At 38.9% G+C, this 24,525-nt stretch overlaps 1 protein-coding gene across 1 annotated transcript in view; it reads right to left on the bottom strand.

The window, feature by feature from the left end:
• The window catches only part of SNX9 (sorting nexin 9), a 42,237-nt gene that overhangs the window by 15,330 nt on the left and 2,382 nt on the right, over positions 1-24,525 (bottom strand). Inside the window, exons 2-10 of the mRNA XM_008637896.2 lie at positions 24,382-24,456; positions 23,123-23,245; positions 9,432-9,615; positions 8,498-8,651; positions 7,001-7,085; positions 6,172-6,297; positions 5,767-5,884; positions 2,859-2,989; positions 1,351-1,454 (exon numbers count right to left, since the gene is read on the bottom strand). Coding sequence (XP_008636118.1) covers positions 1,351-1,454; positions 2,859-2,989; positions 5,767-5,884; positions 6,172-6,297; positions 7,001-7,085; positions 8,498-8,651; positions 9,432-9,615; positions 23,123-23,245; positions 24,382-24,456 — 1,100 coding nt within the window. The remainder of the gene's footprint in view (positions 1-1,350; positions 1,455-2,858; positions 2,990-5,766; positions 5,885-6,171; positions 6,298-7,000; positions 7,086-8,497; positions 8,652-9,431; positions 9,616-23,122; positions 23,246-24,381; positions 24,457-24,525) is intronic.

Raw genomic sequence — 24,525 nt, 5'->3', positions numbered from 1 at the left:
AGGGTAGAACAAGATAAAAAAAACCTCAAAATACAACAAATTCCCGGAGAGGGAACAGACACCCGGGCTTGGACCAGCCAGGGCCACACCCACAGGCTCCCCAGACTGGCAAGGAGGGAAGGGAGGCAGTGAGGCAAGGGAGAGGGAAGGGAAAAAGAGCAAGAGAAACCAACAGAACCTTTTTCCAGCTATCCAGAACACAAAAGAAACCCAAAGATCAGCACAGCGCTCCCGGCGCGCTCCCTCCGGAGCCCCAGAGCCCCCCGAGCCGTTGGGCTCCGCCGTTAAACGGCCCCGCACCCTGTGGGTCCTGCGGCCCCCGGGCCATCTCAAAGGCACAGCGTCCTTGGGCAGTGCGCAGACGGGTAAGGAATAAAGCGGCTTCATAACATCACCCCAGGACAGATACAGGCATTATTTAGTGACTTAAAATGTGCATGTTTTTGTGCTGGTACAGAACTGCTACCACACAGCTATTTTATCCACTTAATATGCACTGCATCACATGCATAAAGCCTGTGCTGGGATATTTCTAGGTGTAGATACACTACTGCTTTGCTACTAAAAACACTTCTATCCAGTTTATCCACACACACACACACAACTTTATCCAGGTTTCTGTGTTCTACAACAGCAAGAAAAGCATGTCATGCATACTACAGGTCTTCTAAGAAAAATTATTAATCCTAAAGAGTGAAATAAAGGCTGCATAGTAAATCCAGTCTTTAACTCCGTGAAACCCAAAGGTTTATCACCTACAGGGTATACATTAAAAAGTGCATGCATATGTAATATACACATATATAAAATAAATATATCCATTTGCACTTCCAGAATGAAGTTTGATAATTTAAGTCACTTTCCATTTTTAATAGCTTTTCATGGATTACAGATATTCAAATCATACTATGTGTGCATTACATACAACTGTTTTACAGAAACACTGTTTTGCTTATTGGTCCATCTACAATTATCCTAAGCTACTTCGTAAGTCTAGCATGTTTTCGAACTGTTGAAAGATTAAAGATCAAAATACACTTCCACAGCAATATAAAATGTAATTCCGTAGGATCTGACAGTACTTTATCCCATCAACTAGTTTTGCATAAATTGTTTTAGGATCAGTATTCAGCCACTGAGGTAAAAAAAGACATCACATAGAGTTCCACCAAGTTTTGGAGAGGTTGATATGAAAATCTCATTATTTAAACAATTTTTCAGCTCTATCTTGATGAATACCTCTTCAAATCTATAAATATATGTGCACACTTAGTATTTGAGTTTTGGATTATCTCAGCATCTGTTGTATACCCAGATGCATAATGCCCATACAAAATGAAATCACCTTACATTTCTACCATGTCCAAGTCAGGAGCTTCTGGTTCCATTGTAGAAAAGATCATGACTCCTACAGTTTCATCTTTTTCTGCCTTCCGCTTTCCAGTTTTCCACTCCTTAAGAAAAAAAAGAAAAGACAGAGAGACAAAGTTTGACCACCACTCATCCTTCTTTAAGGGAATGTACTTAAGGAGTGAATGAAATGTTTAGGAGAACTGTTAACCAACAGACCACCCCTGAATTAAAACCTTTCATTAAGAAATGAAAGCTTCAGAGGCGCCAAGGCTTTTTGCAGTTTCCCAAAGTTCTCCCCCTCCTCCTTTGTGTACTTTGTTATCTAAATTCTGGGTCAACAGACCTTTTTTATGTATTACTGAAATACAGTGTAAGAGCAATGATATTCAGCTGTCTCTGCACATGGGATAAGTCTGATATCAGAAGCTGCTCAAGAAAATCATGAAACTATTATGCAATTATTATACTAAGTTCTTAGTGGTTAAAAATTCCCTTTGTATTGCAACATCTGTTCTGTTTATATGTCTATAAATTAGAAACTAAGAACAACTGACTAGCTGGCAGAATTATACAACTCCCCACTAGCCATCAAACCAGCATTGCACCGTGACTACTACTTACTATGTTATTAAGCCTCTACTTACAGGGTCACAGAATAATTCTGGTTAGAAGTACCTCAGGAGGTTTGTAGTCCAACCTCTGACTCAAAACTGGTCAGCTGTGACCTTAGTCACAGGGGACTTTAACCTTGGAGATTTTTAAGACCAGACTGGATAATTTACTTTTTCTGCTAAGTCTTTGTGTATTTAGAAGTATGATTATATTGAGGAGAAAGCAGCAGAGTTTTTATTTCCTCATTAGTAACAGAGCTGGAGCTCAATCATGAAGAAACCATTATTTACTGAAGGTTTTCTGACTTTATTTATCATTTACTTAAGATACTAAAATATCTTTTAAAAAAGCATAATAAAGTGTGTATGAGGGGAATAAAAAATGGCTGGTTATATCAGGCAAGATTGCAACCCATTTCAGTAAAAAACTGTGGTTTTGAGGGATGGGGATGGGGGCAGAGGGTTGTTTTTAAATATAATACAGGATCAGACACAACCTAGATCTGCTATGAGGTAGTTTTTGTTAGCAGAGCAGCACCACTCAGAGGATCACAGTGATTAGTAAATCCAGCAGAGACAGAGCAGGGCAACAGCCAAAGGAGTTTTACATATGTTCCTATTCTGCTGGAGGACAAAACCCATCCCTTAAGAGACTGGCAACAAAGCTACTTTGAAGAGCACAGCTCTGTTGGAATAGTGTGTAGCATTTCACATGAGCAATTTCATGCCTTCTTTGACCAATCAGCTGAGTTAGGAACCCCAGCAGTTTCCAGCCTGTCACTACTGCCCGCAGTGGGGCAGCTACAGACCTGAACTCTTGGTTAGAAGGGGAGCTGTTGGGAGACAGCAATTCCTCAGTCCCAGTCTGTGTGTGAACTTTATTTCATTTCCTACCTTCTCATCTCGGAAATTGAGAAATTGCTGGAAAACTTCACTTTCTGAGATGACAGGATGGCGACACATTCTTGTCATCCAAGCTTGCAGCCTCTCCATGCGCATTTTGATAAATTCTTCTTCAAAGCGCCCTGTTACACATTGAACAATAATTATTACATTTACAGGCTAGCACCTTCAAATCTGTTTATGTTCATTTCTTTTTTTATTGATTGAAACAATTGAAACAACCTGTAATTCTCTTGGTGAGGTATTAACAATTTAATGACTTAGAACTCACAAGAATCACAGAATCCTGAGTTGGAATGGTCTCACAAGGATCATCGAGTCCAACTCGTAAAATAAATGGCCCATTATGCTAACAAATCAAAAGAACCTTAAATTATATTATATTGATTACTGATCAAGAGTTCTCCTCCTTTTTAAGATAGCCAAGAAATATTAAAAAAACCTAACACCCACCCACAATTCAAACACGTTTTTAAAAAAATTAATAAACTTCTGGATGGAAAAATTAGGTATTCAGATGACCCAAGAAAAAAGTCAGGCACTGGCTTGGAATGCAGGTATTTTTCTGATACAGTCTAGTAAAATCTTGGTCAATAGGAGGTTCAAAAACATTGAAGAAAAAGGAAGTACAGTCCAAGTTGCCATGTACAAGCCAACAAGGCACTGAAATTAAACTGCTCAAAACATTGAAATTGCATTGCTCAGAAACATTTGAAATTAGTCAAATAAAAACCACAGATTTAAAAAGCAGTGCCTTCTTTAAATATATTTCCATATACGTAAACTGGGAAAAAAAAAAAATCAAAAAATGTCAATAATTCATACCCATAAACTGGTTAGAACATACACATACGTGTAAGACTGTAACTGATTTTTTTGGTACTTGAGATATTTTTAACACAAACTAAATAAGTAACCCTTTTTTCTTAAACCAGAAATGCATCATCACTGTGTATTCATTAAGAACCTTTTCTTTTTAGTACAAACTGTCTTCTTGATAGAATCTTTTCTAATTTTAAAAAAAGCATCACATCAGACTTCTAAAGCATACAGGGAACGGGATTTGAAAGGAAAGAGAGGTTCCTCCAGCACCCAACTCTTCTAATTTCCATAGCAGCGCAGATAACAAGCTTTGAACACGTGTACTCTTTCAATATAATTCTACTGTATAGTTACTATGGCAGCGGATCTACAAGGTTGGGGTTTTTGTGGTTTGGGTTTTGGGGTTTTTTTGGTTTTTTTTCAAATATGGAAACCAGCAAGACTAGCAGGTAAATAACAGAATTAATGAAAAATGAACTTTGTGTATAGGTATTTTTCCTGTAAATGCATCACTTTTAATCTATACAGAAATCTCCACAGCATTCCTCCAAGGAGTGCAAAACAACAGAAGAGCAGCAGTTGCAAGTTACATGCTGGTCATTAAGCATGTCATCGCCAGTATATCATCAAAACCAGCATCCTGACAAAGTCAGTCTGGAGTCCTGTTTTGTCAAGAGCAAGTGACAGAAATGCTTTTGTAGACAATCTTCAGAAAGAAGCCTCCTAAACACAATGAAAGATAAGTATCCTTTTCCCAGTTTCCTCATAATGCTTCAGAAAGAGACATGCTTTTTATTATTATTTTTTGGCATGAGGCAAGGTATTCTCTCCCACAGATTCCAGAAGACAGAAATTCACAGGCAATGGATTTTGCCAAGATGCAATGCCAGACTCTTGAGTTTTTTAAGATACAGTTGCAATGAAATCTAGAGACCCCATCAGGTCTTCTGGTTTCCTTTTACATGTTTAAATAAAAATGCACATGTTTAAATAAAAATGCTGGTCAATTCTAAACACGAGGCTAAGGGGAAGAAGTCACTTCCTCACTTTTCAGTTTCCTCGGCATTTATCCCAGCAACTTCATCAATGCTCAGCTTTCTTCAAACGCAGCAGAGCTGCTGCATTTTGAGTGATGCCCACAGCCACATGGTTGGCAACATGCCAGTGCTCGTATGTTTGGTTTTGGCTGTTTATCCTAAAGGCTGTATAAAAATCTTACCAGAAAACATACAAGTGGAAATGGACTAAAGTAATGCATTTTACTCCTATACAGGTGTCCATTCTTTTCTTCACATACACTCTAGCACATACTTGTAGAAAGGAAGCCAGAGACTACTGAAAATGCATAGGCACTGTCATATTCTATTGCAAAGACTAACGTATGTGCATTTAAAGGATCCAATCCCACTTTTCTTGAAGTCAGAACAAAAGATTTCCACAAGCTTCAGACAGTTTGGTCAAGCCAAACTGACATCAAACCAGAGCAGAATGCTATACGAATGAAAAATGCTTTCTAAATCAAGTGTGAAATCAAGCAAGAGGAGAAACAGCTGCAGCATTTCACTTGGAAGCAAAAAACCCGTTTGTCAGGGGATGCTCCCTTTCCTCTGGGAACTTTGTTTCAAAGCTCCTACCACATAACATACATATAATGAAATGCAAAAGAGAAAAACCCAAAGAAACACCAAACCCCTCCCCCACCCTCAAAAAAACCCCACTCAAAAACGTTTGACCAGCCAATCAGCAAGTATGGACATAAGCAGCTATCTATTCTCTCCAATAGTAATTATTATCTCATGTAGTAACTAGGGGGATTTTTTTTGCTTTTAATTACCTTTTATTTTAATCACTGGACTAGATAATTGAACCTGAGTTTTGAAGTGATTCTCCTAGTACTGATCTGTTATTATCAGTCAGTCATAACAACTCATTATAAGTTTTGAATGGTAAAAGGTTGGGGTTTTTGACACCTTCTTTAAAAATAATGAGAAAAACAAACACTAAGAAATAACTGAACCTTATTAAAAAGTGATTTCCTTATTTCTCATTCCATGAATTCAAAACTGGGAATAATTACCTGTTACTTGCTTGTCTGGAAGAGAAGGGATTGGAATGGCTAATCCAAATTTAACCAGGAGCCGCTCATACAACCAGTCAAAGTGCTTGTATCTGTGGTTGACAGACCGATTAGTGTTCTGTAAGAGAAACACAACTCTGAACTTGGAAAGGCATCTGCACACAGTGACATGAAACAAGCATGACCAGCATGGTAACCACATGGAATGTAAATAAAATTTATGATTTAGAGCCGTAATACAGAAGAACTTGAAATTCTAGAACAAAGCAAATCCTTGGGGTAAAAAAGTATGACAACTACCACTTACTCTTACAATGCTCTTACCAAGTCACACGAACTGTATTATTTATATGTACAAATGACACATACTTGTGAGACAAAAGATCCTGTTTCAGATATACTTACAGTGCAGGTCAGCTGATACTCAATGTAGCTCTTGAGACCATACATTTTAGAACCTTTTTTGGGATCTGCCACCACACAGTCAAATGTAGAGGTAGGATATACCCACATGGGGCCATAATCACCAATCTGTAAGAAATTGCAAATATTATCTTTAAATACATCATGTTGCACCAACTGCAAACAAAGAGACAAATATCTTCTCTCTTCACTTGAGAGTCTCCATTGATTTCAGTGAGAGGCTGAGAGTCTGGAAATTCTGGAAACAGAGGGGATCCTTGCAAGCAAGGATGAATGACCATAGCTGAATTTATCTTGTGTATTTTAGTCTTTCCCAAATAACAAAGGAGTGGTGAATTCTAGGGCTATTTCAACCACATTTCACTAGAACAGCATATATACAGAAGGGTTTGGTTTTTAGATCAGAAAATGACCTGACCATCAGGACTGAATATAGCAAACCTCTACAAATGTAGCTCCTACATGTAACTATCTAGATAACCAATAGACAGTGTAATGCATTTGCTCTGCTTCCCAATCCCAAAAAGGCTTATGTTCATCACAAGTGCAGATACAGCATGAGGAAAAAAGTACTGAAAATAATAATCATCATCACACTTAGGATTTTTATTACGACATTTCTATTTCTAATTATATGTTCAGTATCAGTTTCTTCTGACCAAAATACATATAATAACCTTGAGGATAAAAGTTCAGTTGAAAAAACAGGGAAAGGTGAGGAGGATTATAAAACCCACCCACCCAAAAAAACCCCAACTCCAAAACAAACCATACCACCCACACAGAAAAATTCCACACATCCCCAACTTACAATTATGGGAATTTTCTCTTTGGGTTTTGCTAGCTGCTTTGCCAACAGATACTGTTCCATTCCAGGTTTTGCAAATCCAGGAAATCTAACAATAAAATGAAGTGATAAGTTTATTCCAGATTCTCCTTCCTTTGACATATGCAGAATTACCTGCCATTATAGGAAAAAAACCCTTAAGTATTTCTCAAGTATAGAAAACCATTTACGTGAATTACTGTAACAACCAGCATTTTGCACTGAAAAACGCAGAAAAGGTTTGGGTACTGACACCCAGGTTTTCTGAGTGTGTTTTGTGTGTCTGTGTGTAATAGGTCCCTTCTTCCAGAGCAAAGTGGCTGTTTGTGCTCTGCTGTCCATCATATCAAACATAACAGGAGGACACAAAGTAACATCTGTCACTCCTCTGCAGCCCCACCCTCTCCGGAAACAACACACAGATGGCTCATGCACCTGAAATTTCAAATTATGAGAATTCAATCATCTGAAAGAATGATAAACAGAAGATCTATCAAGTGCTTCCAAACATGAGTTATCTTAAATAATTTATCCATCAATTAAAAGAAAGCAAAAAAATCACTGTAATGTTCTTAAAGTCTTACAAAAGGACTTATAAAAAGCACACGGTGGTCCTCTTTCTAATTAGGAAGATAATTAGCCCTTGAAGTATTGCCAACCTGCTTGCAGAAACATGAGCAGTGAAGTAGAACTTACTTCACAGACAAAAAAATCTCTTAGATCAGATATTTTTGTGAGTTTACAACAGGTAAACGATGCAGAGGTACTCATGCAACACTGGACATAAAAATCCACTGATGAACAAAACTAACTAGTCATGCAGACACAGTTGATTTTAGTCACATGCCCAAGGAACCATTATTCTACAATCCTTTTCCACTCTGCTTTTGTCCACTTAGAGATTACCACACACTAGCTCTCAGAGTAACAGCAGTTTTAGAGTAAACAAACATTAAGCTACAACATGAGATAATGCTAGTATAACCCTGACAAAGCTTGATGCTACTGTAAGATTTTTATCTATAAAATCAAACTTCCTATGGCTCAAGAATCAACCTGGATGATGCACTCAGTAGAACAGAACTTTTCTCCAGCAGAAACTCAAATTGCTCAAGAACTCTGGGGCAGCATCTCTGATCAGTTTCTACTGTATGGATGAGCCATCCACCACCTCTGACTTTCATTAAGAGCAAACTGTCAAAGACAGTTACATTTTAAAGACTTGAAGTTCGGGCATTGTGAAAAGGTCATTTGCCTTTATGACACCTCCAAAAATCATACAGCTTTGTCAGGTACTTTCAAGCTTTCAGGGATCTGTGTCCTCTGATTGCTTATGGAGTACGCTGAAATACAAATCCATCTTCTCTTCTGCCCCAAAACTGTAATATTTACATTGGTTGTTTCAAGAATGTTGAATTTAAACATCTTGACAAATTCCAATTCTCTTCAATATATATGCATTTCCCCTGCATTTTCCATTACTTGTTAAGTGGTAACTTCATAGCAGCTGCACGAGAATTTCCACGCTGGACCCCCCCAGCCTCTGATGCCTCAGTCTCCTTGTAACCAAGGTAAGATGGTGAAGTTGATTTTGGGTCATCCCAGTCATCATCCCAATCATCGTCATCAGCAGCTGCTGAAGTACAGGAGGGATCAGGGGATAGGGAAAGGAGAAAGTTATATAATTTCTCTTCAAAAGCAGAAGCAGGTACTTCAGCACTCACATACAAATAATCAACCAGGTAAATATATTAAAATCTCTTTCAGCCTTTCTATTTTATGATTCCTCCTCAATTACCACTATCTCCATCAAATACAACCTGCAAAGCACTGCACTAGAAATCCACTGGGGGAGAGGGAAAAAAAACAAAATAAACAAGAAAAAAGAGATGATGGTGTGTTAAGATGAATTCAATTGTGTTCCATATTCACAGACCCCAAGTTAGCATTCCCCAGTTATGGGTTCTCCCCTTAATTTAGGCTGTTACTACAAAAAGGTAAAGAAGCCTTCTGAAAGGCTAGTCACTTCTTAAAACTAAGGATTTAAGAGACTATTCCTTCAAAGACCTGAGAGCATTAAGTCAAGGGAGTTTAAAAGTTCCAGTTACGCAAGCTGAACAACATGCCTGAGAATAGATCGTGTATGCGCAAGACTTTGATTTGTCAGATTTCCATAAAAGTTTGAGGTGTCTGTTACTGTGGATCCAATTAAAAAAAAAACAACTTAGTTTTTAAAACCCCTATTATTTTAGTGTCCAGATTACTCACATGGCAATGTGCTACTAGGAAACTGGTTTAGTTTTGTTTTTTAAATAAGCCATGGTCTACAGTTATGAAAGATTAAATAATTCTTACCTCTACTCTCCACCTAGTCTAATTTATTTTTAAAAAAATAAAAAGAGCATTATTAGCACACCTGGTCCTTGATATGCCTGTGGATGACCAAATGCTGCTGCTGCCTCCCAGTTATTTGAAGCGCTGTTCCTCTGGCCAGGTGCACTTTCAGGTTTCGTTGCCCAGCTGTCAACAGCATTTCCATTATCCCAGTTGCCAGACTTCCCAACGTTCCAGCTGGACCAAGGATCATTGGCAATGCTTGCCTACATTGTATAAAGACAAAAGAAGAATTGCTGAAGAACTGAGCAACAACTACATACTTTCTTCTTCAAGTCTTTGATCTCCTGCTGGTAGGCTGAGTTTGCATTCAGCACTTCACTTGATTGATTTAGAAGCAGCTGCCAAATCTTGCATTTCCAGCTACACAACTCTTACATGCAGCAAGCACCTGGAAGAACTGATCAGCTTTCCAGCAATGTGACACCAATACATATTAACAAGAGTGCTTCTCCTCAGGGAAATTATTTGTTGCAACAGTATTAGGAAGCAATCTCATCCATGGTAATTATTTTACACTTACACCGTAATAAGTATGGTATTCGTGAACTATTAATTACTTAAAGCCATGAGCAAATTAGTGCATTTAAAATTGGAACTCAGAAGTCAAGAATTAGGTTATTGCAAATACTTATTTTCTTTACTAAAAGCAAATAATAAATTGCTCACTGACGTCATCACTACTGGTGTGGCAGCTAGGGAGTTAAAGCCTAACCTGCTGAGCTTTCCTGCCAGAGCTTAACTCATTCACAGTGAACGGGGGTGTTGAAGGGGGCGGGGGACAGAGGGGGGCAGTGGAAGAAAACAGACATCTGCAAGGGAACAGTCTGGTATCTCCCTGTAGACCTACTCTCTCAGCATAAGCTTGTGGTGAAGGTACTCACACACCCCCATCTGCTGATGCTGTTGTGGAGGTGGAAACCTCAGCGAAGGAGTGCAGAGCAGACATGTCTCTAACTACTGCATTTTCAAGTTCATCCTGGCTTAATAGATAGCTTAGCATCCTGCTCAGCTCCTTGATTTTAACACTACACTTTGAAAACACATTGACTAGTTAAGTGTAGTCTACTCCAGACACTTAGTGCAGAGACTTCCTGGCAGAAAGAAAAAACTGCACACATATCGAAACCCACACACCCAAAGTGTAGGAGGAAGAAAGAGAAGAGGAAGGAAGCAAATAAAGCTGAGAAGGCTTGTCTTATTCGAAAGAGGGAGAAATTGAGTTTTGTAAAAAGAAGTCTCAAATCCTACTGATAGTAGTGCACTATTTTTATCACAAAGAATCATATAAAAGAAGTGCCTTATATAAATTAATTATTAGACTACAACATTTACATGTATCCTAGAATATTTGCCAACACAGGAAATTTAATAAAACTCCCACTAAAAACTATATTATTATCTGCAAAAGTTTCTTATACAAAAAAGGTACAGGACATCCCAATTTTCTCCACTGAATATTCTCTCCTCTCATTTTAACTTTGATATTCTTCTTATGAATAAGAACTCTCCCTTCAGTTTTTCCTCAAATAAAGTCAGATTTCACAGACACTATCAAACCATAAAGACTCAAAAATTATGCTGATATCATATAACATCTTTATATCTTTAAGTTCACAATCTTCAGAATCTGGAAATTAAGACCAAGCCCCCAAGCTGAGAAGAAAAATCACTATTCCAAAGACTCACAAGTGTCCGTGGGTCTCTAGGAATTGACAGAGACAGATTACTTGGACAGCTTCTACAGTGATAGCTTGAGGATTTTTAAAATTTTTTTTGAGGATGAAACTGACACAAGAACACTACTCTCTGGGGGAGCAATATTCTTGGATAGCTGATACACTGTGCTACTTTGAGCAAATGACAAAGTTGCTGGTAGCTTATACCAGTCTGCTCTCTTCCTACGATGTTCACCTGGTATGAGTTTATGTAAAGAGAAATAACCATACATGGCATTAGTCAGGATCCATTCTTTGCTAAATGAAAACACACAGGGATGGGGCCCAACCACACGGAGAAGCATGTGTGCTTCTAACAGAACTTGGCGCACCTAGAAAAGACTAGTTTGCATATTATATACCTATACTTCTGCAATATATGTTGTGCTGATCACTAGCAAATGAAAGTCCAGAAGTGGGATGATTACCAAAGGACTGAGTAAAATTTTCCTCTTTTCTGTAGTAGTTAATGTGAAATCTGGTACATGAGTAAAAGGCAAAGAAACCTTAAAATCTGCTGCAAAAAAAAGAGGAAGGCAATAATATTAACACTACTAAATAATGACTGTCAAGAGCAATCATTAAACTTGCAGACAAATGTTGATATACACAGATGCTGTACAGCAAAGGGAAATGTATTACTTAAATTGTGCTCTCAAGATGTCTTATCTCTATGTACCTATATGGAAGCACTCTTCAAATCAGAAAATTTCACTTCTGAGGTATCCAAGAAAGCTGTGGGGTAAGGTCTTGCCCCTAGGTGTATCATCTATAGGCTGTAAGAGGGGTGGAATATGCTACTTTCCTCTCAGTTCCTTTCTGCCAAAAGGTCCACATTTCTTTCTGAAGCACAGGGGAAGATTCCTAAGAGGGCTTAGGAATCTATATATATAGACAACAACTTTCAAAGAGCATTTACAGGACTCCCTTCAACTTTCTTGAAATGTTTTCCTACATGCACACATACTGTGACACTCCTAAGTGGTAGTCAACCATCAGTAAACATGGAGAAGGGCTCAGGAATCAGGCCTGGCATCCTCAAGGTTCCAGAGCATCAAGGAGGACCAAATAAAGACATACCAGTTATTAAGAGGGTAATCTCAGCTCCAGTGAGTAGTTCTGTGGATCTCAGCAGCTGACAATCTCCATACAAGAAGCCATTTACGTGGCCTAGCTCTGGTTGAATAAACCCTAATTAAACCATCAAGTATTTTGCAAGTGATTAAGTGCCATATTCTTACAGCTTTAGTTTTCTGTAACTGAAATTGATAATCCTCTGATCTCTCCTTAGTCATCACAAAAAAGGTGAAGAGTCCTTGCAAGAAGCTGATATTTAGTCAATATAATTTGATACAGCACACCTAATATCCAAGTATTCAAGCCATCTCAAATGCACACAAAAAGAAATGCCATACCACACAACTAAGAAACTAATCAGCCTTCAAATGAAGCACTGCATCTCTTTACTCCCCAAGGTAATGTCAAACAAGTACACTGAGATTAAATTCAAGGATAAACTCCTAAAAGGCAGCTGATTTTCCCTTTTGCAGACTACTAGGGACTTGCTCATTCCTACTGTTCTACGAGAAAAAACAAGACAAAAGGGCTATGTCGGGAACGGACAACAGAGGGAACCATTACTGAATGTTTTAAGAGGACTCCATTAAGGGCAGATTCAAACTCACTACAGAAACAGAACATTACTGGTGCGGCCTGGGGGATAGGAAGAGAAGTCTAGTAGGTTTTTAAAGATCTAATAGTAATTGAATGAGAAAAAATTCCATCACAACAGAAAAATCCTCAGCTTGGAAGTGGAATGTCAGTATCTTTACCAAATGAATAGTGAATTAAATAGGAGAAGTGACATATTTGCTGTTTTCCAGAGAATCCAAAGCTACAGACAGTAAAGCTGTAAAGATAAGGCACTGAGGTGTCTCTCTGCCCTGGCTAAAAAATCTTTAAAAAAGAAAATAAAAATAAAATTTAAAAAAACTTTATTTGATCTTTTGGCCAACTAATCTGTCTCTGGCAGATTCCTTCTGCATTCTCCAATAATGCATGTTCCTGATGGACAAATAGATCCATTCTACCCCTGAGGGATAAAAGCCAAAACAAACACAATGTTCAGATGGTAAAACTGATTTAAGTACCCAAAAAGACCTAGGTAACAGTGCCATCAAAAATAATGACCTCCAACTGTAAGAAATACATCTTGAAATCTACTCAGACACAGAAGCCATGCTGAAGCAGTGAGTAGCAGAAGTAAGCCTGATCAGATCAAGGGAAGTTCAGGACAGCCAAAGCTGCATCGAGAAGTGTTATGCTCTTGAAGAGGAGTTTAAAAGAGACAGACAGCACAAAGCAATGACAGAAAACACAAGAAAACTCAAGGTGACTCAGCTGAACAGCTCACAGGAATGAACATACCTCTCCAGTTTTATAGCTGCCTTAGTTACCTGCATGGAAACAAAGCCTTGAGCATACTCAGACATTACACTAAACTTAAGTTCTTTGGATAACAGTCTCTGAAAGATACATTAAAAAAACCCCAAACAACTAAGTGAGTATATAGACAGACACCTTCAAAAACAAGTGTTTTTCTCCGGGAAGGAAGATGAAGGGCTAAAAGCCTACTCTGCAGCAATCACAGAACAGCATTCACTGTGCTGTATTTAAGATAGAACAAGTGTGCACATTAGTAGATAACTGAAGCAGCTGCCTTACCCATGATACTTTATGGCTAAGCTTTCTTCTTGGTAAATCATTACCTAAGCACTGTGGTCCAGGGCATTTCTTCCACATCTGAAGGAAGGCCCTCTTTCTATAGTACAACATAAACATCCTTAAAGAAATCCTCTAGGAAAAGTGGAGATGGGCTAGATTTTAAAGAATAACCAACTTTATGGACTTACATACTAGAATGCTCCTGTAGATAAATACTTGAAAGCAACATGACCTCCAGAAGCAGCTGGCAAGGAAGCTGTAGCAATGCTGTCCTAGGAACGCATCTGTCCCTCAGCTGCTCCTGTCTTCTCAGTTCCTTCCAGAGGAAACCATCGTCCAATACTTCCACTATCAGCCCCACTGCCCCCTTCATAACTTAGTCTCTGCACAAGAGCTGGGCTTTGCTTGCTCACAAACCACACAAAGCCAAGACATACCCACTGGACACTCCTTGTTTTCAGCAGGAAATAAATCTAAACCACCAGTGGACAAACTGAGACACTTCCATGAACAGCAGAGCATTTAGTTTTTTGTTCTTTTCCTGCTTCCAATCCCATTTCCTTACCTGTAAGGTTATTCATAACCAAACTGGACTAAGGGCTGCATTGCTTGTGCACAGTGCAGGCAGACGATTTCTGTCTATCATGTCCTGATTCAGCTCAAAAAAAATCCATCTTTGAAGTACAGAAAGGTGTTTTAGAAAGATACATAATTTAGACTTGAGTAAAGAATACTCAGTGATAGGATGAGGGGAGGGAAAACCCATCTATTGTCACTCTGACTGCTTCAAGGAATTTTCTTTTTAATTCAAGTTTGCTTAGTTTCAACTTTCAGACACTAAAAATCCTATATAGTTTATTCAATGGAGCTCTCTCAGGCTTCTGGTTTTGTTACTCACATCTGCACATGTAAATGGCAATCAAGTCACTTCTTTATATCCTTGTCTTCTCTTAAGCTGATTTCAATTCTTAATGGTTTCTTATTGAAACACAGATGAGAAATTTCAGACAGTTTTCCAATCACAGCAATGCCAGAAAGAAAAGAAAGGCGCCCTGTTCCTCTTTGATGTTCTCTAGACATCCCAGGATCAAGCTACAAAGTTTATCCTTTCTTTTTGGGAAAAGCACTCTCTTTTTGTCTGGAAACACAGGAGAGGGGTTTCCCTGGTTGCCTTTTTTTTTTTTTTTTTTTTGAGGAATTGAAGAGTATTACTGGCTATTTTCAGTTTATCACTTTCAATTACAAGTGCCCACAATTCCACTTTAAAAGAAGTGCTCAATGAACAAAATAAAAACCAAAAACCCAGGAAGGAAACTACTCATTGCAGTAAGCCCCCTACTGTGGTGCAGGGGACTGTGCAACCCATGTGTGCCACATGGCACTGTGAGTGTGCAAGTTAGCAGAAATGCTCACAGGAGGGTTGACAAGATTGTCACCATTAGCAAGTTAAAACATTCTTTATACTGTCAGTGCCAAACCAAACCACAAGACTACCTCAATGAAATAAGAAGTCAAATGAAAACAAAGGTAGTGCAGAGTCCTGGGGAAGAATAACCCCAGGTACCAGCACAGGCTGGGGGTGACCTGCTGGGAAGCAGCTCTGCAGAGAAGGACCTGGGCATCCTGGTGGACACCAAGCTGTCCATGAGCCAGCAGTGTGCCCTGGTGGCCAAGAAGGCCAATGGTATTCTGGGGTGCATTAGGAAGCGCACTGCCAGCAGGTTGAGGGAGGTGATCCTGTCCCTCTGCTCAGCCCTGGTGAGTCCTCATCTTGAGTGGTGTGTCCAGTGTTGGGATTCTCAGCACGAGAGACATGGAGCCCTTGGAGCAGATCCAAAGGAGGGCTACAAAGTTGATTAAGGGACCAGAGCATCTCTCTTACGTGTAAAGGCTGAGGCAGCAGGTCCTGTTCAACCTTGAGAAGAGATGACTGAGGGGACCTCATCAATGTCTATGAGTCTCTGAAGGGAGGGTGTCAAGAGGATGGAGCCAGGCTCTGCTTGGTGGTGCTGAGCAATAGGACAAGGAACAACGAGCAGAAACTGGTGCACAGGAAGTTCCACCTGAGCGAGGAAGGATTTCTTTACTGTGTGGGTTACCAAGCACCAGAATAGATTACCCAGAGAAGTTGTGGAGTTTTCCTCACTGGAGATAGTCAAGAACCATCTGGACACAGTCCTGTGCCATGTGCTCTAGGATAGCCCGACTTGAGCTGGGAGGTTTGACCAGATGATCCACTGTGGTCCCTTCCAACCTTACCTATCCTGCGATTCTGTGAACCGTACCAGGAAACGAAGCATACCAACACTGTAAATTGTGGAAAACTATTTCAATAGTCAGATTTTGCCTGAGGGTATGGGTGCAGATGAAGGCAAGGAGTGATCACAGTATTACAGCAGTGTAATAACTTCCTGCCTAAACCTTTGCATTCCACTGGGTCATCAACAAAAAAACTCAAGACAACTCTATAATTGGAATTGATGCAACCACTGTCATATGTTAGATGGTTATTTTTTAATATGTGAATGTGATTCATTTCAAAGCAAGAAAGCCACTGTTTCCAGTACTGTAGAGAAGCCACTGCCCTGTACTTTGCTTAAATGAGAGTTGGTCACAAATTCCTGTTACCAGTCTGAATGCAACATTGTGATTGAGATGGTGGAAAGAGTTGCTTCAAATCACACATAGCAATAGAGGATTTTATAGTGTCATTATCTGTAACAGGAACTAGAAATTACAATTGTAATTATAACTCCCATGGTGAACCTACCTGCATATTTTATATGATAATTCAGCATACTGGTTTAACAAGACAAACTGGACTCAGTCAAGTACAGGTGAGTTACACTTCCTGTGATAATACTTCTGCTTTACCACACACACAGAATCATCAGAGAACAGAAATGCTGTTACGTGAATTTGATAACATGCATGTCAGAATTTCCACATAAGTAGAATACTGCACTCTTAATAGGAGCACCATACTTATTTTCTTCAATCTTAGCATTCATTGCTGCTCATAGCAATTCAGGGAGGGGGAGTGGGAGTTATGGTATGTAAATTTAACAATGACAATTTGCCTTTCCAGCACTTCATTGCAAAAAGCCTGGAATATATGAAGTAAAATTTTGGGAATAGCTTCCTTAGTGCTCTCTTTATGCATGCTCAACAACTTATGTCTACATACCAGGTAACTTGAGTTGCCTTAGTTCCTGCATATCAAACTATGTGTTTTCACTGCTACTTGTTCTTCCTGTCTATACCTAAGTCCCACAGCCTTCTAAAGAGAAAGGGTTTTGCACACATAAGAGTCCACTTATCTTACTTTTCTTCTGAGAGAGAAACTATCCAAAGGGATTTCACTCTTACCACTGGATAAAACAACACAAACATGAGAGGTTTGTGTTAAATGCTTCCTGTACCTACCCATGGGGCCTTGCTGCTCTGCCCACAACATAACACACAAGACACAAAACATGTGGATTCTCTAGGGTCAACAGGAATTAGCGGAAAAATCTGTAATTCATAAAAATGCGAACTCTCAGGATACTTATTTTATCTCAAACTTAGAAGAACCATACAGTCATCTTCATAGAGAAGTAGACTTGGCAGTGATTATAGAATCAGCATCAAGAAAAGGGAACAAACTCCTCTACAAATGCAACTTATGGTAAGGTACAAGAACTATATTTATATCTCAAATATAGGGAAGCCACATCTACAGCTCTTACGTCAAGGTAGCTGTGATCCACTTCCACCTTGAAACAGACAGGCAGCACTTCAATTTATTTTCATTTATACATTTCTAATACTAGCTTTCTATTCTGCAGCGAGGGGGAAAGAAAAGTAAGAAAAAAGACTATACTGAGCTCTAGAAGGAAGGGAGGAGAAACCATACAAATTTAAATATAATATACTAAAATTTATAGCATTTCTATCCTCTGTTCAAGACTGCTGCTTACAAAGACTGTAAACAGCTGGACCACATTGTGGCTAATTGTACATACAGTCTGCTTACAGACCACTAATGAAATTACTGTACAGAGAGTGTTTTGACTTCTTAATAAGAAGAACTAGCTTGGGCCAATATAGTTGTAACAAAATCTAAATAATTCAGACAAACACTATCATTAAAACAGAGCTGATGTTTGTTCACAACTTTTAAAGCATTTTAAGTTAGATAAATGAAAAAACACCACAAGATGTGGTTCAGAATAGGGGAAGAGAGATCATGGCTGTTAAAACAGCAGCCTCTGAACCTGAAACACAAACAAAATAAATGCAAATACATCTGTGACTAGAGAAGCACTAGTCTTGACCACCACAAAAAAACCCAAACCAACCCAGATGGAGGAGACAACTCAGAATGAATTTTACATTAATGATTGTATTTCCATACATACTTGAATTACAAAGACTCCAAATGCCACCAAGCTAATAACCTCTTGGTCAGCTGCAATGAGAAGCACTGCCTAAAAGTGTGAAACAGAATATCCTTTATTGCTACAGCCCCTGGAAGAAACTCAGCAAAGAAATACTATAAGAGAAAAACACGTTACGCATTTTTTCATCAAAATGACAGCTTTTTTGTTCACTGTATTTGTCAGGTTCACTTGGTTTAACCTGACAAAACTTATATTCATTTCAGTGCCATTATTGCCAGTATTATTCCAATACAAAGAGAGTCTACAGGTAACTTACTTTAAAACATACATGCATGTGCAACTCTAACAAATAGAAATAGCATGAGTGCTGATATACTTACTCATTGGCTGTTCCAAATGACAGTCTAAAATTAGCATCCTGCATTGCTGCTCAGAGGAACAGTAGATTGACAGAGAAGAAAGATTTCTCATTCCCTCTGCTCTCTCTGCCCAAGGGCTACCAGGTCAAAACAGGATGAGACTCACACAAAAGCCAAGGAACAGCCTCCATCCTTGGCAACTAAGGCTTCCTTATATTGTATTTGTTTGAACAATTTTTTCATACATTAAACCACAAATTTTATGGGCAGATGCAACATTAATTTATCCTACCTGCTTGTCTTCTTCTAAGTGTGTAAATAGTCACCTTGAGTCAATTTTTCCCCCTCATTTTGTGTTTAATTAGCTTCACTGCTTCCTCTGATTGTTTTGATGTCCCCAGCATCTTCTCAGATAGCTCTTTAAAAGAGCAGCTGCAAACTTTACCAAGGCAGCCATTGCTGGGACATGGCTGATGCAAGGAATGAGCTGGAGCGAGTGAACTGCCAAGGGTCAGGTGGAATTCTTCTCTTCCCCTTAGGAAGTATCTCTGTGCCCCTTTTCTACTTTACATCTGTGGCAAACCCAGGTAGGGTACAATATCAAAGTGTTGCTGTGGTTACTGAATCTTTCTCAGTGAAGAAAAGGAAGAAAAAGAAACTGCTTTTAATTATTACTTTTTAATTACTTTTCAGGAGATTATTTACTGAACAACAACAAAAACCTTCCTAGGAAAACAGACAGGGAGTAGGGCAGTGTTTGAGTCAATGATGTTTTCTTAACACCAAAAAGTTATGGTTTCCAGAGTAGGAAACCAAAAGTCTCTTGTTTGACTGGAAAGCAAAAAGGGATGTGGGAAGAAGCAGCAGAGCTGTTTGAGTGGGCATTTGTCTTCCCAAGTAATGGTTATGCACGATGGGGCTCTGCTTTCCTGGAAATGCTGAACATCTGACTGCCCTTGGGAAGCAGTGAATGAATTCCTTGTTTTGCTTTGCCTGCATGTGAAGCTTTTGCTTTACCTATTATGCTGTCTTTATCTCAACCCAAGATTTTCCCCATGTTTACCCTTCTGATTCTCTCCCCCATTCCTTTGAGGGAGTAATAAGCTGCTGAGTGAGTTGAGCTGCCTACCAGGGTTAAACCACAACACTGTGGTTTAACTGGTCTCCTAAAAATAAAAAAGGAAAAAGCACCACACTCCCATTTCAACTCAGACAGATCTATTATTTTTAACAAAGCTTGGTACTGAAGACTACACAACAACCTGGTTTGTTTTTTGGTTTTTTTTTTTAACTTACTGTTAGAAGAACGGAAGGAATTCCAAGAATTAAAACATCTTCTGACTTACTGAATTGGGGAGTGGGGCTGTTGTGTAACTATGTGTATGTTAGAGTGACAATGTTTATAGAAAGCAATTTCTTCAATACAGTCATAGTAAGAAAAAATCCTAAAACATCCTGTTTATTTAGAATTGCATTTATAAAGATTTCTTGTAATAAACTTGCAACCTCCCACCGTGTTACCACAAAATATAATAGATACCATCAAATGTCAGCATTTAGGAATGCTGCTATTTCTTATTCAGTCTATCAGACTAATATATCTACAAACATTTTCATTTCCGCTACTGTGCCACCTCCAGCATCTATTCCACTTACATTGACACATAATTTGTCATTTTTCTTAACTCTCCATAGCCTGAACACGAGCTTCATTTAAGATTAAAAGCTTTGTATATTGACCTAGTCAGTCATTAAAGCATTTGAACAGACTGTCAGTTGCTTGCAACTGTGCATCTGAACTCATGCCCAAGCACCTCAACAAACTCGTGTTGAAAAACATAAATGTTATTGCAACCAAATTCAGAGTAATACATCTAGGAAGAAGGGCCACACCCACAAAGTAGAAGATTGTATTCTTATTGGAAGTGCCTCAAAGAGAGATGTCAGTATGCAGGAGATGAACGACTCAGCCTAACCTCCTGATGCAGTATTACTGGAACCACTGCAATCCTTCACTCTATCAGGTGTTTCTGTGCCAGCACAGCAACGTCAAACCCATTTGACACCACGCTATCAATGTACACAGCAGCAATGCACGCGCTTCACAGACACGTCACGGGATCAAAGTCACTGCAGAAGAAAGCTTGCTGTTTTTCATGAGAGCAAGAAAAAGGACAGAATGAATGGACAGAATTTCATAATTAAGAAGACAATTAGCCATAGAATTTCTGCAAGGAGAAAATGCCTGCACTAGAGAGCTCTCTGATCTGGGAGAAAGGCCTAGCAGCCGAAAGTGGAAAACACAACTCCTTCCAGACTGCTTAGTACACAAATTAAAATCCCATTAACAATAAGCCACTAGAGAAAACTACCAGATACATGTCAGAAGCTGAGGAAACCAATCTTCAAATCAAGATCTCCAACTTTCTAGAAAATACATATAACCATACAGCAGTTACTGAACTCAGTTAAAGAAAAAAAACTTGAGAAAATGAAAATAACTTTTGATATAAAATCCTGACCACACAACAGAATGGTTCCTCCTATGAAAAAAACCAGCAAAACTGAAGACTCAAAGACACCAGCCTGATGAAATCTTCTTCCCCTGGATCTTGCACGGCCTTGACTGCATCCAGGTGCACTTTGTCCTCCTCTCTCTCCCTCTCCTATTCATGTCAGCAGTATAGTTTTACCATAATGCACTATAGTACAGTGGTTCTCCCAGCTGTCTCACACAGCATTTGAAGGATAACTGAGAGGAACAGGACACTTATAAGAGTAGGGCCTTGATGCAAATGCGACAAGCTGTTTTCCTGAAGTTACTCTTTTCCAAACTCTATGAAAAACCCTGAAATCGGTATGTATTACAGGGACAGTATACTGCTGTAAACTACAGCGTAAAGTGACCATATTTTCAAGCTTTTCACTCCTCTAGAAATGCAACTTCCAAGACTAGATTGCCAGAGTAATTCTCTATTATTTAGAATATAATAGATACCTTTATTTTAACCTTTCCCTCTATACAGGCTAGACCTTTTTTCTTCCCTTCTCCAAGAACAAGTGCCTTGTGCTAAGCCCAGAACAAACTCTGACAGATACCTCTACCACCATTCAAAATATTCTGTGTATTGCATTAGTAAGTAATTCTTCCTAGATCAAATTAAGTTATGTTTCTCCTCTGAGAAACGATACTCTCTGATTTGGCAGCAAGTAGCTGCTGCAAATATCTCAAGCTTCCTCAGATGCAAAGTTTTTCTAGAAACACTACAGTAGGAAAAAAAATGAGGCAAGGTTAACAGACAGCATAGAAGAAAAGAGGTTCCCCACTCTGTGCTCAAATGACTGTAATTGTTACTGAGGGAAAGCTAGCCTAGAATCAATACTTTTGGCTCAGTCTGACATGAAAAATTCATGAGGCATTTTAAGAGTTCTGCATTTAACCTTACATATTAACTGGGCATCAATTAAAAAAAATAAACATTAAGACAGTCACAGTGAGGCTTGGAGTCCTCTAGTGAAAACACATGGTCACAGAATAACAATCCTGGCGTTGTCCAGCGGACTACAAGGAAGCACAAATCAAACACTATACAGTCAATGAACAGCTATGTTCAGTGTCATACAAAAATGTCCCATGTAGAGTTTTCAAAAGATCTCACTCCATGTCAAAGTCCTGTGGTGCAATTAAGTAAACTAGTAACTGATATTTAACTGACCTACAAACCAGGTGGGTGTCCCCAGTTGTTACCATAAGTAAAGCACTTACTTTCCAACACAAAAGACCTTTGCATGCTGCTGTTGGAAAAAAGCAGATTTTGTTCTTCTGTTGAGCTATGGACTTCGAAATGTTTAACTTCCTATATGTGGGACATGCACCAGTCTGTAGACCATAATAAACAGCTTGTGTTTAAGATAATAATGTGTCCTCAGACATCTAATCTGAAACTAAATATTTGCTGCTTAATGAACTGATGCACCAAGCAAAAAGCTAGGAATAGAGGGACAAAAATATTCTTGCAGCAAAACCAAAGTCAGCCTCTTCCCCGGCAGAAAATGCATGAACTTGCTTCATCTTTTTTAATCCAAGAAAACACTCTTACTCAAATTCTGAAAGAATTATATCCATTCACTCTGGCTGCTGATGTATAGACCACCTAATTCTATCAGACATTAGAAAAGAAAGCTGTGGTTCCTTAACAAGGTCAGCATAAAACAAGTAGCTTGAAAATAAAATAAATGTGCTAAGAGTGCACTTACAGAGACTGAAGTAGTAACAGATTTATATCATTGCAGACTGGAAAGAATAAAAATGCTCCATTTCTGAAAGTGTTAAGACTACTAAATTTTCCAGCAGTGACAGGATCTGAGCAGACACACACATAATTAATATTCAACAAAAGTGTTCCCTAATGAAGACACAATTACTTTAATTAGTACTTTCATGAAGGTTCACAAATACAGTACAGCAAGCAATTACGTCAACAAAACTTTCCATGCCCACAGTGCCCGAAAAACCACAAGACATACCTGATTACTGCTTTTGGCAGCAGAGTTGGACTGAACTGTATTTGAAGAAAGGGAATCAAAAAAGGCTTGGTCAGCTAATGAGTTACCGCAGCTAATGCCATCTTTTGCACCTTCGGTTATAATCTAAAATGGAAAAGGTTGTGAGAGATGTTTCATGCTTTAATTAATCAAATTATGCTTTATCATATATAATCACCCTAACACTCATATCACTAGACTTTAAGATGTTTGCATATAACCTTTTTAAGTTCAAATTCAATTGAATTTTTTACAAGAAACTGACATGATACTCTGGAGGATTTACTTCCACACCAGATGGAACTGCTTTGCCTTGTAATTGCAACATGAAAGACTGTTGTGGCAGTGAATACCTATCTATAAATTCTTTAGGGATTAAAGGTTGTTAATATAAGTGCCTGGAGACTGGGAACTCAATGCTCAGAGAATGGATTTGGGACAGTAAGTTCAGAGAGCCAAAAGCTACTAGACCATGTGCTAGCCAACTGAAGTAAAAACACAAGGTCATGTGAGCCAACATGATCCTGCTTTCCCTCCCCCTTTTGTTTTTTTAAATAAACACAACATCGGTGAAGGAAGAGAAGCACATGCCTTAAGAGGCTGCAGGAATTACAGGCAAGGTCTTCACCCACCTAACTGGCAACCTGCATACATGCAGACGCTGGGCCATTCAAGAGCTAATGAGATTCCGGTCTTTGCACTGAGATCCCATTCCATCCCCAAAACAATACAACTGGTCTTTAAACAAAAATCAGAACACGCACTGAAGAGACAACAGAAGAAGCTGAGTAGTCCCTGAGATATGGTAACCCATATCCTGGGCCCCAGAAATGTTGCTCCATTCCAGATTTATGAGTGCATGGCAAATCTGCCACAGCAACACCACTGTAAACTTGCATTACTCATTTCACTTCCACATTTGTATCTTCAGACAGAAAAAAACCCCCAATTATTGGATTATGAGACCCCTAAAACCCAAAGAAGATTCAAAACAACTCAAGTTCTGCAGATCAGCAGTATTTACTATAGACAACTTCCTGTTGCATTTCTTGGGAAACCACTAAGAAGCTCAGGAGCTTTGGAGGGCATGTTTGCACTAGTTTCCAAAGCCAGCTACAGTTGTTACAATGAGATTATGTATTACAAGCTTTCTATTTGAGCATTTCAGTCTGGTCAGCAAACCAGAGGATGGCCTTTTCCATAGTTCTGCTTTCTTAGTGCAGAGCAGTGTAGTCACTTACCTCAACATAATCTGTTGGAACAAGTCCTCTCTCGCCTTGGCTGTTTTTTCCTTCTAACCAGCCTCCACCAACATCCTAAAAGAAGAAATACAGAAATAATTTTGCTAGATGGATCCTACAACATGCTTCAAACAGCTCAGCAGG

The sequence above is a fragment of the Corvus brachyrhynchos genome, unplaced genomic scaffold (assembly GCF_000691975.1).
Source record: "Corvus brachyrhynchos isolate BGI_N302 unplaced genomic scaffold, ASM69197v1 scaffold14, whole genome shotgun sequence".
NCBI lineage: Eukaryota > Metazoa > Chordata > Aves > Passeriformes > Corvidae > Corvus > Corvus brachyrhynchos.
Note: the sequence above shows the minus strand (reverse complement) of the source record. Positions and strands in the feature narration are given on the sequence as shown.